This window comes from Prionailurus bengalensis, chromosome B1 (genome assembly GCF_016509475.1).
Source record: "Prionailurus bengalensis isolate Pbe53 chromosome B1, Fcat_Pben_1.1_paternal_pri, whole genome shotgun sequence".
NCBI lineage: Eukaryota > Metazoa > Chordata > Mammalia > Carnivora > Felidae > Prionailurus > Prionailurus bengalensis.
The window spans coordinates 13,975,164-13,990,566 of NC_057344.1; the positions used below are offsets into that span (position 1 = coordinate 13,975,164).

A 15,403-nucleotide genomic window follows, 5' to 3' on the forward strand; every position below is an offset into this window, starting at 1 on the left:
TGAGAGCCTGGCAGTCACACCCTGGCTAAAAGAGCACAGAGGTGGCTCTTTCCAGAACGTCCACTGCACATATGTGGAGACTCACCCCTCACTTCTTTTGTCAGGCAAATGAGAAAAAGGAATCTAAAGTGGCGAAGGACTTTAAATTCTGCCTTTAGGGGCGCCTGGGTGGCTCAGTCGGTTAAGCGGCCAACTTCAGCTCAGGTCATGATCTCTCGGTCTGTGAGTTCGAGCCCCGCGTCGGGCTCTGTGCTGACAGCTCAGAGCCTGGAGCCTGTTTCCGATTCTGTGTCTCCCTCTCTCTGACCCTCCCCCGTTCATGCTCTGTCTCTCTCTGTCTCAAAAATAAATAAATGTTAAAAAAAAAATTTTTGGGGGGGGCGCCTGGGTGGCGCAGTCGGTTGAGCGTCCGACTTCAGCCAGGTCACGATCTCGCGGTCCGTGGGTTCGAGCCCCGCGTCGGGCTCTGGGCTGACGGCTCAGAGCCTGGAGCCTGTTTCCGATTCTGTGTCTCCCTCTCTCTCTCTCTGCCCCTCCCCTGTTCATGCTCTGTCTCTCTCTGTCCCAAAAATAAATAAACGTTGAAAAAAAAAATTTTTTTTTTTAAAAAAAATTTTTTTTTTTAAATAAATAAATAAATAAATAAATAAATTCTGCCTTTAGCATGCAGCCGGTTCTGTTACAGCAGGACATGCCAGAAATCAACATTGTTTCGATACGTTCTAAAAGGACGTCATTGAGTACTTTTTATTTCCTGACAAGCGGAGTTCGGTCAGCATTTGAGAAGTGTGGAACCCTTCGGGCTGCACAGCCAACCAAGTGTTGAGTCCAGACTTACAGTTCATGTTTTCCGCTCCTTGTTCTTCAGATCAGTTACGCAACAGCTACCAGATCGGGTACGACGGCTCCCTTCGAATCATCTACGCCAGCGGCCTGGATTCGCATTACCAGACGGAGCCGCATGTCCTGGCCGGCACGGCGAATCCCACCGTTGCCAAGAGAAACATGAGCCTTCCTGGAGAAAACGGGCAAAATTTGGTGGAGTGGAGGTTCCGAAAAGAGCAAGCCCAAGGAAGAGTCAACGTCTTTGGTCGAAAGCTCAGGGTAAGCCGGTGTCGGACGGCAGGTGACGGGGCCGAGCCGTCCCCGAGGGTGCCAGCGGTCACCCTCCCCAGTCCAGGCCTGCCCTCGGCGCAGGGCCTTCCCCGAGAGCACCAGGTCTCTCCCACCGCCACGCCATTAGATCATTCGTAATAAAAGCCAGCTCTTGGAGAAAAGCTTTTTTTCTCAAGATAGCCATGATTAAAAATCAGTTCTTCCCTGGGGCGCCCCGGGGGGCTCAGTCGGTTCAGCGTCCGACTCGTGATTTCGGCTCAGGTCATGATCTCACAGTTCATGGGCTCGAGCCCCACATCGGGCTCTGTGCTGACAGCTCGGCGTCTGGAGCCTGCTTCGGATGCTGTGTCTCCCCCTCTCTCTGCCCCTCTCCTGCTCACAATCTGTCTCTCTCTCTCTGAAAAATAAATAAACGTTAAAAAAAATTAAAAAAGAAAGAAAGAAATGGACTGGCCATTGAAAGGTGGATCCTTTCTTTGCATCCTCAGCATTTTTAAAGTGTCGTTGGGATGCATGGGAGAATATCAATGACAGAACCTGACTGCTGCCTCCTCACTATTGATTTGTGTTGTTTTTATGAGAAATGCAACGAGAGTTCTGATTATGCTAGCGTAATTGATCTGTGCAGAATGTCCTCGGCATTGCCTTGTTGGGTGTTGTTTTTTCGTTTTGTTTTGTTTTCTTCCCTCCCTCCCACATCATGGGCCAAATATAACTAGAAAGCAGGCTGTGATTTATGTCAGCTATTTGCTAGAGACAACACAGATTAGGTACTAAAACACAGGTTACAAGAAACCTCCTTCAGACCACTATAAACTGAACCTGATTCATCCTTTCTATTAGCAAACAGATTTTAGTTGATCAGATAAATGTAGATAACTATTCCTAAAATTACTTCCCCTTGCCATTAAAAAAAAAAAAGTACTTAAAAAAATCAAGGAGAGAGAACACAACATGAAGCATAACCAATAATGTCCTTTTTTTTCCTGCACTAAAAATGGCTAAATTATTATTATAACAGGCCAGCATTATATACCTTGACAGTCCTTCCGAGTAAGGAACAGCTAATGCATGCTGTCTCTGGCTCTTTGCAAGACATAGAAATGAAGTAGGAAAGAATCAGTAGATCAAACACAGACTGTATCCAACTTACAGGTTATGTTCTGATTCCACTTCAGTTTCAAGGCAGGTGTTGGGGACGCTCAATCCGTGGTCTCCTGGAGCCAGTGCTGTGCGCTCCCACCTGACCGACATCCAGGCTGTCGGAGCCAGGATGCCCCAGCTCCGAGCCCCCCGGTTCAGCAGCTCTGGCAGGCGGGAGCTAGGGGAGGCCAGAGAGAGGCTTGCTCAGTGGGAGAGGTGAGGAGAAAAAGCGAGAGAACGCTAGAAGGGAAGAGCAAGGCTAGAGTGGAAGGGAAAGTGACAGGCAAGAAAACCAGCTCCAGGCTTGTGATCACGTCCGCAGGGTCGGTCTGTGACCCAAGGACACGGTAGCTCCCGCCTTTTCCTCCACTGAACTGAGGAATCAGTAGCAGCTTGCACCCCTGTGTGCTGTGCCCCCCTCCACTTCTTCCCAGGCCCCCTGCTGCCTTGGGCCATTGCAGCCTGGAAGCGAGTTCACAGGCCTTATCTTATCCAGCTGTATCCCTATAATGGGCATGATGTCCCTGGACACATGCACACCTGTGCGCGCGCGCACGCACACACACACACACACACATACAGTCCCACCTGTTCTCAGACACAGGACTTCCTTCACCAAAAGGTACAAACATGCTGCTCCCATTTATTGCTCTCCATTCCGCATACCAGAGATGACAGAGCGCCGACTAGAATTCAAAAAACGTGCCTTCTAGGTCAGGCTCCGCTTTTTTGTTAATGACGAGCCTTATGGGGAAATCGTAACATCTCTCAGACTTCATTTGCCTCGTGTATACCATGATATCCGTGTCAGGATATAAGTAAGTTAACATTATCTAGACAATATTGTAGCATCGTGACGTTATAACAGACATTATATATGTTATAGATATTGACCTTATAGCACAGACCATGCATACAGTATTATATACCCTGGATACAGATAAGGGATAAATACCATTTACCCTGCCCTGCCTCCATTTCACACAGTTGTTACAGAATCAAATGAGATAATGTGAGAAAATACTTTACGACTAAATAAAAGGCAGGATTATATATCCCCGACCCCTAACCTGGAGAACCTCTACCACATATGCAGACCTTGGGCATTTATACCCCCACGGCGGGTGCGTAAGAAAGAGCCATTTCGCACCCTGGTTAGGAAAACAGAACAAAAGAAGGAAGGGTGTGAGAAATACTTTGCCCAGGAACTGACCACGTAACATGTTGCCTTCTCTTCTTGGAGACGAGCTATGTCTAAGTGTATCCTCTGGTTCTTTGTAACATGGCTCTTCCAGGCATGAAAAGAAATTTAGGACGAGTAGAGGAAATCCTGTCTTAACATCTCTGGTTCTCTGCCTGATTCAAAATGAAGCAAATACTTTCTCCGGGGGAAGAAAAGAGAGTGCGCGCAGGCATGGGTGTTGGTTTCTTCTAAACAGCGGAACCACAGTGCCTTGGCAAGATGTTTCAGAGAATATGCTATTCAGAGTGGCCTGTTCAGTCACACTGGAAGCAGATTTCCAGCTGATCCGTGTGATTGCTCTCCTAGAGACAATGCCGAGATCACAAGGGAGGGTTTCTTACTTTCAAGATAAGATTGGATGTGCCAGCTCTGACTGCTAATGCCATTCCTCTGTGGTTCTGAGGGGGAAATTCTGGGGAGAAAGTGATGATCTGAAAATCCGGTGTAAGGACTGGATGTGGAGTCTGCCCGAGAACATCTCCTCTCTTACCTTCCGTTATTTCCTAGCAGAAACTTCCTTTCATTTCTTAAGGTATATGCCTGCCTTCAACCAAGTGCCTGACACAGAGTGGGCGCTCAGATATTTATTTGATGAATGAATGAGGAGAAGCCAGCCTTATAATACAGATTATTTCTCTGCATCCAGATCTAAGAGAGAAGCTATATGAATAGTACATCCTTGCAAATGTTTGACTGCTATAAGCAAGCCTAACTGTAAGTAGATTACATAGATATAATAGATATGACACCAGATATTGTAGTTAAAAAAGTGTTTTTTATTAAGCAAGGAGTAGAAAAGGAAAATAAGAAACCAGCAACATTTAAAGCATGTTCTATGAAACATGCATTAAGGCGTAAGGGAAATACAGTAGGAAATAAGCAAATGAAATCGAGGGGTGTGAAAAAGCATTGCAAAATAAAGATTAGACATTTCCATGGCTTGCTTTGTTTGTGGCCAAGTTAAAAATAAAAAAGACACAGGCATAAAAATCGCTTGTCTCTCTCTTATCATGTTGCTGGACACTGGAACCAGCCTTTAATCAGTTATAAAAAAAAAAAAAAAACCAAAAAACCTGCTATGGCATTCTGAAAAGAAAACCCATCTTCTAAACTTGCCCAGAATTCAGATGCTTTAAAGGAGAAGAATTAGTGAATCGTTTCAGAAGGAAATCCTCAAAATTTGAAAGGCGAGAGGGTGTTTAAAGGCACACGTAAACACGATAGCGTGCTTCGATCTTCCTCTGCGCGTCACGTTAGCGTGCTATGCTGTTTCTCACTTGGAGCCCAGGGGCGCAGCCTTCGAAGGGATTGTGCAGTGCGGTTAGCACTGGCTGACGTGCAGAGACACAAGACGATCTGCAGCCAGTTGATGTTCCAGCAGCGACACAAGGGAGCCGTGATGTTGTCACCAAGTATCCTGGGTAATGAGCCAGCCCTCCCTCGCTTCCCTCCATAACATTCCAGATACGTGAACATAATCCGATTGTGCTTTGTGTCTGTAAACATAAAGACTGTGTAACGTCTTTACGCCTTGGTTTTCCAAGCGTTCTACGGGGAAGATGATAACTACCCCCCTTCCCAATATCAAAGGGACGCTGTGATTCATTATAGTCGTGCTGGACATGATCTTCGAAAATGAGGAATTTTCCGTGCTTACTTGAAAGAAATGCTATGGAGCACAAAGGACTTCGTGGTGATCTCTTGTCCAAACACGACATTTGGATTCATTTTTATGTAGCTGGAGGGATGGTAATGATCTGATCTAAGGGTTTTCATCTTAGATGAACTATTCAATTGAAATTGATATTTTTTATATTAAAACTATTAGAAGGCCACTGGGGCGTGGAACAGTGCTGGTCCTTTATGATTGTCAAAAAAAAAAAAAAAAAGGTTGGAAAGTTGCCATAATTTCAAAAAGGTATAGTTAAAGTAGGACCGTGTCCTAGAACGGAAATGTCCCTTGACTCCTGCCCTTCTGTCCCTTGACTTCTGTCCCTTGACTGGAAGGAGAAAGTCTGGGCGTGTATGGAAAGAACAGAGAAGACAAAAGATCTGTTAGTATCTTTTGAAATTTTACATACTGAATAACAATGACTTGTGCCTGGAAACAGTAAGGGTGGTTAAAACCTTGGCCTGTGCTGGGAATGTTGGGGAAAACACAACCCATTCTAATTTTTCCCCCACTGCTTCAGCTAGAGGACACAAGAAGGGCATTGCATATACAGTGGTCATCTGGACAGAAAGGAAAATGTAAAGTTTTACCCAGATGTTCAGTCTCACAGTGCTTCTAGATGTTTCCGTATGGTGACATGTTCGGTATGGTGGCACACACAATGGCTACTGTAATGACACCCACTCGCCCGTCACCTGGGTGCTCTGGCACTGCGTAGCCCTGTCCACAAACCAGAGAAACGAGTCAAGTGCCATAGGAGGGGTGCAGGCGGTGAAAAGGCGGGCTCCGGGGCTCTCCCTGCCCGTCTCCGTTTAGTACCCAGGCCCTCTTAGCAGGCCTGCCGTCCAGATTGCTCCCGCTCTAACCAGAGGCGACGACGCTGCAGAGATAAAGGGTGGTTGAGGCAGGCAATAAAGAATTGAAATACAAATTAAAATGAATACGAAGTAAAATACAAACAGATGAGGCAATCCTGTGGGCAGCACAGTCCGTGGGAACTACACAGTGAGGCTCACGTGGCTGTGGGCAGCCTGGAATAACCCAAGGAAGGAGAAAAGAGGGAAAATCTAAGCGTTCAGCATTGTTTTTTGTTTGGTTTGGTCTTTTCCCTTTTAAATCACAATCGGAGCAACACAAGAACCATAGGAAACCGTTCAAATCGTGCAAAACCTCTTCCTAAGGCATCGATAATTTTGTGCAAATAGAAGATGAAGGCTGGATTCTGCCAGTTCAGTATTGAGTCAATTTGAGAGCAAATCAAATCCTCCTACAGGCTTTAAAATACATATTTGTGAATATTAGCTAGCAGCTTCTCTCCGAGGTCCGCAAAGCAGTCTGCAAAGCCAAGCTCGTGAGGTTTCACAAAATTCACGTGAGGCAGGGACTAACATGCAGACGTGTCCACGTGGGAAAGCCCAGAAAGCCTTTCGCTGGCTGGCCAGTCAGAATCCAGTCAGGGTCACTGACAGAAGCCTAAAGCCTCTCATGCAGGCGCTTCACAGATCGACAAACAGCTTCAGAGAGGCGAAAGCCCAGAGTCACGCTGCCTCTAGACCCTGTCAGGTATGGAGATCAGGCCTCTAGACTCCTGGGTTCCTCTCCCCAGCTCCCCACCCCACACACACCTGACACACTTATGGCAGAGCGGGCTGTTTCCCCCACCGCAGCTGGATCTGAAAGGATTGAACTGGAAAATGAAGATGTCCTGATTTCCGTCCGGGGTTCTACCCTTTCTCAGTGTCCACGAATCACCTGTCTGGGTGCTTTTGTGCCCCCAGCATCACTTCACCTGTTAAGCATGAACTTCTGAGTGGTTTATATCTTTACTTCTCTGTACCTGTCCATGGACTTTGCAATACTCCCCTTGAACCACTGACTGGAAAATTTTAAGCCTAAAGAGTACTTTTTCATGGGGCTTGAATGTCAATGATAGACTGCACAAATTAGTTTTATCCCAGATTTTACATAATATACATGTGTATTACATGTTCACGTACACATATATGTTCACACATATGTAAGTGTGGATGTGGCGTGCGTGCATATGTGTGCGTAACCGATCAGTGGCAGCTGTCCGTTTTGAAAGTTCTAGCTAAGACATGTTCGTGTTAAGAGTAAGCTTTTCCCATTTAATTTTTAACAATCCAGTAGTCAATCCACATTCTGGTAGGTACAAGCTATCACCCCCCAAAGCTTCTATCTTGCTGTAGAAAATCCATTTTTCAAGTAGAGTTTAAATTTTTGTTAATGTTTATTTTCGAGAGAGAGAGAGATCTGAGAGAGACAGAGTGCAAGCAGGGGAGGCACAGAGAGAGGGAGACACAGAATCCGAAGCAGGCTCTAGGCTCTGTCCTGCCAGACGTGGGGCTCGACCTCGTGGAACTGTGAGATCATGGCCTGAGCCGAAGTCGGACGCTTAACCGACTGAGCCACCCGGGGGGTCCCGTTAAAGTAGAGTTTAACCGAGGCCACATTTCCATTGCCAGAACGAATGCTGGATTGTATGTGCCTTGGATCACAGACAGTAATAGCCAAATGTAGTCAAAGATTCTGGACATCGCACAGAGCCACAGAGAGACCCTACTACAACAACATGGTGCTAGATTTGTAAACTTACCACAAGACATAGACCGTGTAGATGCGGGAGCAAAGCATCTGAAAGTCCCTGCCGGTTAACCCAGATGTTATCAAAGGGAAAGGCATTCTAAAAACTTGTGACATTTCAGCACTGGGCCAAAAGCAATGATCATGTGTGTAACCTCCTGCTATTGAAACTCATTAATAATTTACAGTAATGGGGGTTCCAACTTCTACTTAACCTGTTCCTCAAAGGGCCGGAGTCACATTTACCACTTTTATTTAATGTAGCCATGATTATTCTACTAAGCAATTATTTTCCAGGGTCTTATGGAGGGAGGGGCCTTGAGGAATTTACAGTGATTTACCAGCTTCATATCTTCTGGGCAACCGTTAAAGCAAATACGTTTTGGTATTTTTTCTTATCGGTTGTACTTTAAGTTTACAACATTTAATTGAAAAGGGTTTTGAACAAACGCCAGGCTGTCTTTCTGCTTAATGAAACCTTTTAAAAGAGCTGTTAATCTACTGCCTTGCACTTGTACCCAAGAAGTTGCTAAATTAATTTACTGACAAAAGAGAATCCATCATCATAAATGGTGTTTAAACAATAGTGGGGGACTCTGAAGAGTAATAAGGGACTAGCGTTGCAATAGCGTGATGTATGTGATCGTGCTGTTTGTGTTGTCACAGGTTAACGGCAGAAACCTCCTTTCCGTTGACTTTGACCGAACAACAAAGACAGAAAAGATCTATGATGACCACCGTAAATTCCTGCTGAGGATTGCCTACGACACGTCGGGACACCCAACTCTGTGGTTGCCCAGCAGCAAGCTGATGGCCGTCAACGTCACCTACTCATCCACTGGTCAAATTGCCAGCGTCCAGCGGGGAACCACCAGCGAGAAAGTGGATTATGACGGCCAGGGGAGGATCGTGTCTCGGGTCTTCGCTGACGGCAAAACGTGGAGTTACACCTACTTAGAAAAGGTACGCCTGTGCCGTGAGAGTCAAGAGGGAAGCGATGATTAGTAGTTCTCAGCGATCACCCAGGGCTCTGCGGGGGAGAAAAACAGTGGCAGGTGACTGAGCTCCATTTGTTATTCTAAGTATCAACATGTAAGTCACACTGGTACCGCAGTGATGAATTTCTGCATTAGCAAAGTAGTTTTTCCTTAGTTAAGTTCTACTACCTGAGACCCTTTTAAGTGATTTATGCCGCAAACAAACAAGCAATCACACTGTCCACCTGCCAAGTTTGTACATCGACAACATCCACAAATGAGACCTTGAGCATGGAAGTCATTTGTAAATAATCTCCGTGCTAGCTCTTTCATTTAGGAAAGAGCCTTCCGTTAGCACAGTTGAAGCTGTCACTTTTGTGTTGTTGCTGGCAGAGCATCAACATAGCCATAAAAAGCACATAGATCCTATTTATGCATTATTAACCAAAAGAGGCTATTTTTTTTAGAAAGCCACGTTTCAGGTGCTCTGTGGCGTCTCTCATTTCTTCTGCATATCCAGGGCGTAAGCATCCTATCTTAAGACTTTCGTCCATTCTTCAGCTCTAGGCACAACACCAAAAATGATTTAAGGTTCTCCACGCGCCAGATGCCGAGTCGCAGTCTGAGAGGTGTGGGGCCAGTGACTGTGGTCCAGAGGGATGAAAGCGAAAGAAAAAGAACAGGGAACCGGCCACCTCCCTGCAATTCCCTTCTTAAAAAACATAATCCACCAGAGAGCGCATTCACGGAGGGTTTCATTTGCCTTTGAGACAAACCTTAGCGCTGGGAAATGGTCCCGTTTTGCGTTCCAATGCCTATCACACCCCCGAGCATGCAGCAGCCTAAGTTAGAAACTCCACGCTTCATGGCGACCGCCTCCAGCCTTACGCGCATCGCACACAGTGACCTGTCGCGTCCGAGACTCACGTCCGTGCCATTGTTGTGCTCCCCTTACGTGGTCCTGTTCACTTAGAGGTGCTCTACACCACTCCTCAGTCTCAACCTTAACCCCGCCGCATGGGAGCCATCCCGTCTGCTTCTAGACAGCCGAGAGACGCAGGCCACCCTTCCAGAGAACCAGTGTCGGGTTCAGAGGTCACCACTGGCCGCCTCCCAGCTTCGGAATCCTTCCAGCCAGGACCCTACTTGCCAGTCAGTCTGTTGTCTCACAGACCTGCTTATCTGCTCTCCTTCGAAGAGACTCACCCTTGAGACAATGGACCGTGCCCATTAGATGACAAGTTTCCCTCCCCGCTATTCATCACACTCGTTAGCTACTCAACCCGTGATTTGTGGAGAGACCACAGAGGAAGCCCCACTATACACACACTTCCCTGGGAACCGGTCCTCGTGCCTGGGAAACACGTCACCCTCCGGCCTAACAAACCCCAAGACAGCTTTCTCCTGAAGAAACTGGGAGTGGATAACCATTTCATATCCTGGGGCGTTTTTCCCAATTTAAATTAAGTACATTACAGAGAAGCATAACAGAAACACCCAGACCCTGAACATTGATAGTCGTGATCATAAATGTCGCCGAAAAATGTTTCAAAGGAGACCAGGAGCAGGTCATTGATAAGAGCCGCTGTCGTGAAATGACACCAGCGGTGACTGAGATCAGTCACACTCTCATTCTCAGTGGGGATCGGAGAAGCCAACAAGTGCTTTCATCATCTCCCAGATCCCTAAGATCCACCCAGACCGTTGGCCATTTCCTTGCTAGGACAGGCACGCTAGGCCAAAACTTAGAGCAAGACAAGTAATATTTTATTAACTCCCATCAGATGGGATTTTAAATGACTACACAGCTAGGTGCTACTTCCTACGAATCTAGCAAGAATCCAAGCCTTCCTTAGCGCAATGCAAACTGTCTTGAAGCGTCCAAGGCATCCACCTCGCAGCCTGCGGACAAAGACTGCCCCTAAGTGCGCCCGCAGAGGGCACTCAGCAGAAGCCTGTCGCCCGAAGTGCTTTCAAAGATGGTGGACAGTAAAGAGAGAGGGAGCGAGCCTTGGACGAGGGATTGTGTGTTTCTCTGGCAAGAGCAAAGCCTGAGTCCCGGGAGGGCTCCTAACACACACCTGCTCCTAGATCTGAGGTCATTCCATTTGGCCTCGCGGGGCGTGGAGGAGACTTCCTCAAAGGAGACAATCGCCCATGCTCTGCTTTACTGTTTACTGTTGAGCCTGAGGGCTGAGCTTCTCTCAGGCTGGCCTAATAAATGACTGCCTTTTGTCTTTCTGCGGACGAGCAGAGAGAGCTCCTTTTAATCTATAGGTCTCTTCACTCCCTAACTTAGCTCCCAAGTCGAATGCAGCCCAGAAACCGTTCTTACAGCACCTGGGATTCAAGTCAGATTCGATTACTTACCAAAGGAAATGTCAAAATGCAGGTGTTATTGTCATTCCAGGTGACAGGTAAGCATTTGCAAACCAACAAACAAACAAAAACCGTATCTGGGTCCGTGTTACGGCTCTCATCGTGCGAGTTAGCAGTGTTTGTCGACATCGATGCTTTCCACACACGTTCTCCAGTGTGGGCTCATTTTATGTCTCTTCTTCATAAGGTAATATTTTGAATGCTTCGCTCCTCCCCCAGATGCACTGGAAATGAAAACATGATTTGAGTGGCTCTTCAATCAGATGAGGGGGCAAAGCCACCTCACTAAATAATTGCTAATTATGGAGAGGATCGCATTTCCCATATGCTGTTTTCTCCTTGAAATATTGTCTTTAAAGCAGCTTCGCGCGTGCCTGTATTATGACTTATCCAAACCCATCGACAGTCTGCTGCCTGGCTGCGAGTGCCTGGAAGAAGAATGGTACAATTGTGACAAGTGGCACATTATGAATCTTGAGCCACTAATTGCAGAACCCCTCACGATTAAGCGTCCAAGCAAATTAGGCAGGGAATCGTTAACAACATGTAAGGTCAAGGATAACTCAATTAAAATGAAAATCATTTTCTCCAGCGGAATGTTTGTGTATATGTGGTCACCGAATCTCTGCTCTTGCTTCCCCTGCTCACGAAAATATTGAATAACAGTATGTTCTGTCTTTGCAGTCCATGGTTCTCCTGCTCCACAGCCAGAGGCAGTACATCTTCGAATATGACATGTGGGACCGGCTGTCGGCCATCACCATGCCGAGCGTGGCTCGCCACACCATGCAGACCATCCGGTCCATTGGCTACTACCGCAACATATACAACCCCCCAGAAAGCAACGCCTCCGTCATCACGGACTACAATGAGGAAGGGCTCCTTCTGCAAACGGCCTTCCTGGGTACGAGTCGGAGGGTCTTGTTCAAGTACAGAAGGCAGACCAGGCTCTCGGAAATTTTATACGATAGCACGAGAGTCAGCTTTACCTACGATGAAACAGCGGGCGTCCTGAAAACCGTAAACCTCCAGAGTGATGGTTTTATTTGCACCATTAGATACAGGCAGATTGGTCCCCTGATTGACAGGCAGATTTTCCGCTTCAGCGAAGACGGGATGGTAAATGCGAGATTTGACTACAGCTACGACAACAGCTTCCGAGTGACCAGCATGCAGGGTGTCATCAACGAGACGCCACTGCCCATTGATCTCTATCAGTTTGATGACATTTCTGGCAAAGTTGAGCAGTTCGGAAAATTTGGAGTTATATATTACGACATTAACCAGATCATCTCCACGGCCGTAATGACGTACACAAAGCACTTTGACGCCCACGGCCGCATCAAGGAGATTCAGTATGAGATATTCAGATCCCTCATGTACTGGATTACGATTCAATATGATAACATGGGTCGGGTAACCAAAAGAGAAATTAAAATAGGGCCCTTTGCCAACACTACCAAATACGCTTACGAATACGATGTTGATGGGCAGCTCCAGACGGTTTATCTGAATGAAAAGATCATGTGGCGTTACAACTATGACCTGAACGGAAACCTCCATCTGCTGAACCCGAGCAGCAGTGCGCGTCTGACGCCTCTTCGCTATGACCTGCGAGACAGAATCACTCGACTGGGGGATGTTCAGTACCGGCTGGATGAAGATGGGTTCCTGCGTCAGCGAGGCACAGAGATCTTCGAGTACAGCTCCAAGGGGCTTCTGACTCGCGTTTACAGCAAAGGCAGCGGCTGGACCGTGATCTATCGTTACGATGGCCTGGGAAGGCGTGTATCTAGCAAAACCAGTCTGGGACAGCACCTGCAGTTTTTTTATGCGGACTTAACCTATCCCACTAGGATTACTCACGTCTACAACCATTCCAGCTCAGAAATCACTTCTCTCTATTATGATCTCCAAGGACATCTTTTTGCCATGGAAATCAGCAGTGGGGACGAATTCTACATTGCGTCAGATAACACAGGGACACCCTTGGCCGTTTTCAGTAGCAATGGGCTTATGCTAAAACAGATTCAGTATACTGCATATGGTGAAATCTATTTTGATTCCAATATTGACTTTCAGCTGGTAATTGGATTTCATGGTGGCTTATATGACCCACTCACAAAATTAATCCACTTTGGGGAAAGAGATTATGATATTTTGGCAGGACGATGGACGACGCCTGACATAGAAATCTGGAAGAGAATTGGGAAGGACCCAGCTCCTTTTAACCTCTACATGTTTAGGAATAATAACCCTGCAAGCAAAATCCATGATGTGAAAGATTACATCACAGGTAAGCATTTTATTTTTCCTTTCCAAGTGCTGAATAACTTCAATCCTTATATGAACACACAGAACAACTGGAGTTTCTTTCTCTGCCCTTCCATTTTATTCACGCAAAGTCAAATGCCTAACCTTTTCAAGGTATTTATTTTTCTATGAAACCATAGAGAAGCCAGAAAGGGAAACCGAGACATGGTTTTTTTTACTTCCTGTTCTGTCTACAATGCCCAAGGCCGTAATTTTCTGAAATGATGCTGAATGAAGAGAGGTGATATGGGGGTATGGAAAACAGGGTGAACTTGGGAGCCCCCAAGTTGGAGTTCCAATCCCAACCTGTCTCTGTTAAGTCGTGTGGCTTTATACATAAGTCACATATATTTTTTTTTAGTCTGTTCCCTTAACAATGAAATGGGGAGAATAATGCCTACCTTATGGTAGAAGATGTAATAAAATATATGCAGTTCTGCTTTGAACGGTTAACTACCTTACAGATGTGTCCTGTCGGTTTTCCTCTTATACGTGTGTGAAGCTCTGATGGAAGAATCAGTGTGGCACACAGCACAGTGTGACTCACCATCTCATCCCTCTCCACCACCATCACCTTGGGACAGTAAAGGAACAGCTTCTCCCACCACTTGCTTAGCCACTGGGTCCCAGTTCCGTTCTCACTACTGTCTTAATGCCACCTGGTGCGGCTCTTGCACGGTGGCACCACTAACAGACACACTAGTTTTTCTGCCAGTGTGGGGATATGAAGATCTCTCCCAAGTTTAGCGCATGATCCAGGTGGGGGGAAAAAAAAAAAAAAAATCATCTGATCCCACTTCTGCCACCACAAAACCACCAGGATGAGAGAGACCAGGGCTATGCAAGCACCACTCTGGTTCCTGACTCCTCCGCTCATCCTCCACTGCATGGATTCTGAATCCTTCTGGTTCCACCTTCCTTTCCTGAATTACACTACCATAATCACCCTCTGTGCCGCATTTATGTTTCCTGGAAGCAGCTTCTTTCCTGTTTCCTCTTTTTGTTTTTGGTTTGGTGTGAGGCTTTCTGTTTTGTTTTGGCTTGTGTTAGATGCTCCTCCAGGCTGGCTCTTTTCTTGCGCAATATCGGAAGGCATACTGAGATGCCTGTTTTCTCAGTTCTTGGTACAGCTCTCAAAATGCTGCCCTCTGTTCATTTCACATCTGCCTCCTGCTTCCCCAGACTGCCGAAAGCTTGTCATAGCTCTCCTCCGTGTGAACCAGCTGACGCTCCCTTCGTTCGGAATCCTGATTCAGCAACACCCTCATGGTATTCTCCTTCGGGTGTCTCATTACACATCTGCATCCGAGTCCCATGATGCTGGCAATATTTTTCAGCACTTAACACCCTATGATTTCTTTCTTTCTTTCTTCTTTTTTTTTTTTTACCGTTACACAGACATCATTCATAGTAGGAGAAACTTTGCCCCCGACACTACCATTCAGGAGAATTTTCTCCAAAACATAAGAACCCTTGTAATCTTATATACACTCACTCTCTCACTCTTGCTCTCTCTTGCTCTCTCTCTCTCTCTCACACACACACACACACACACACACAGAGTATCACTTTCTATTCTACATGATGAACTTGGGATTTCTCTCTACCACCACCACCACCAACAACAACAACAACACCCCTCCTTTTAAAAGAGGGAGAAAACCACTGGTTTTATAGCCATATGATGTTTGGACACAGGATCTGCCAGCCTGGTGATGAGGTGAGAGTTTGTGCCCCAGAGAAGGAAATAGGAAGCAGGTGGTTCTCCATCATCCTGGCAAGCAGTTTACCACTGGTTATTTAAGAGGTGTTGACAGGGTCTGGCTGAAATGCTGGAAAGCCCACAGCTCCTGAATTCATCCTCTCCTAGCAACGTGGACTACAGGGAATGCCATAGCAGCATTTTCTGAAAAACATCAAAAGAGAGATGGAACAGCATAAAATATATTAGGTGAA

The 15,403-nt window shown here is 46.4% G+C and overlaps 1 protein-coding gene across 17 annotated transcripts in view; it reads left to right on the forward strand.

Moving 5' to 3' along the window:
- TENM3 (teneurin transmembrane protein 3) overlaps positions 1-15,403 on the forward strand; it is a 453,850-nt gene that overhangs the window by 431,316 nt on the left and 7,131 nt on the right. For all 17 annotated transcript variants that reach the window (XM_043557955.1, XM_043557965.1, XM_043557986.1 and 14 more), the window contains 3 exons: positions 869-1,104; positions 8,445-8,741; positions 11,819-13,430. In XM_043557955.1, the coding sequence (XP_043413890.1) occupies positions 869-1,104; positions 8,445-8,741; positions 11,819-13,430 (2,145 nt within the window). The remainder of the gene's footprint in view (positions 1-868; positions 1,105-8,444; positions 8,742-11,818; positions 13,431-15,403) is intronic.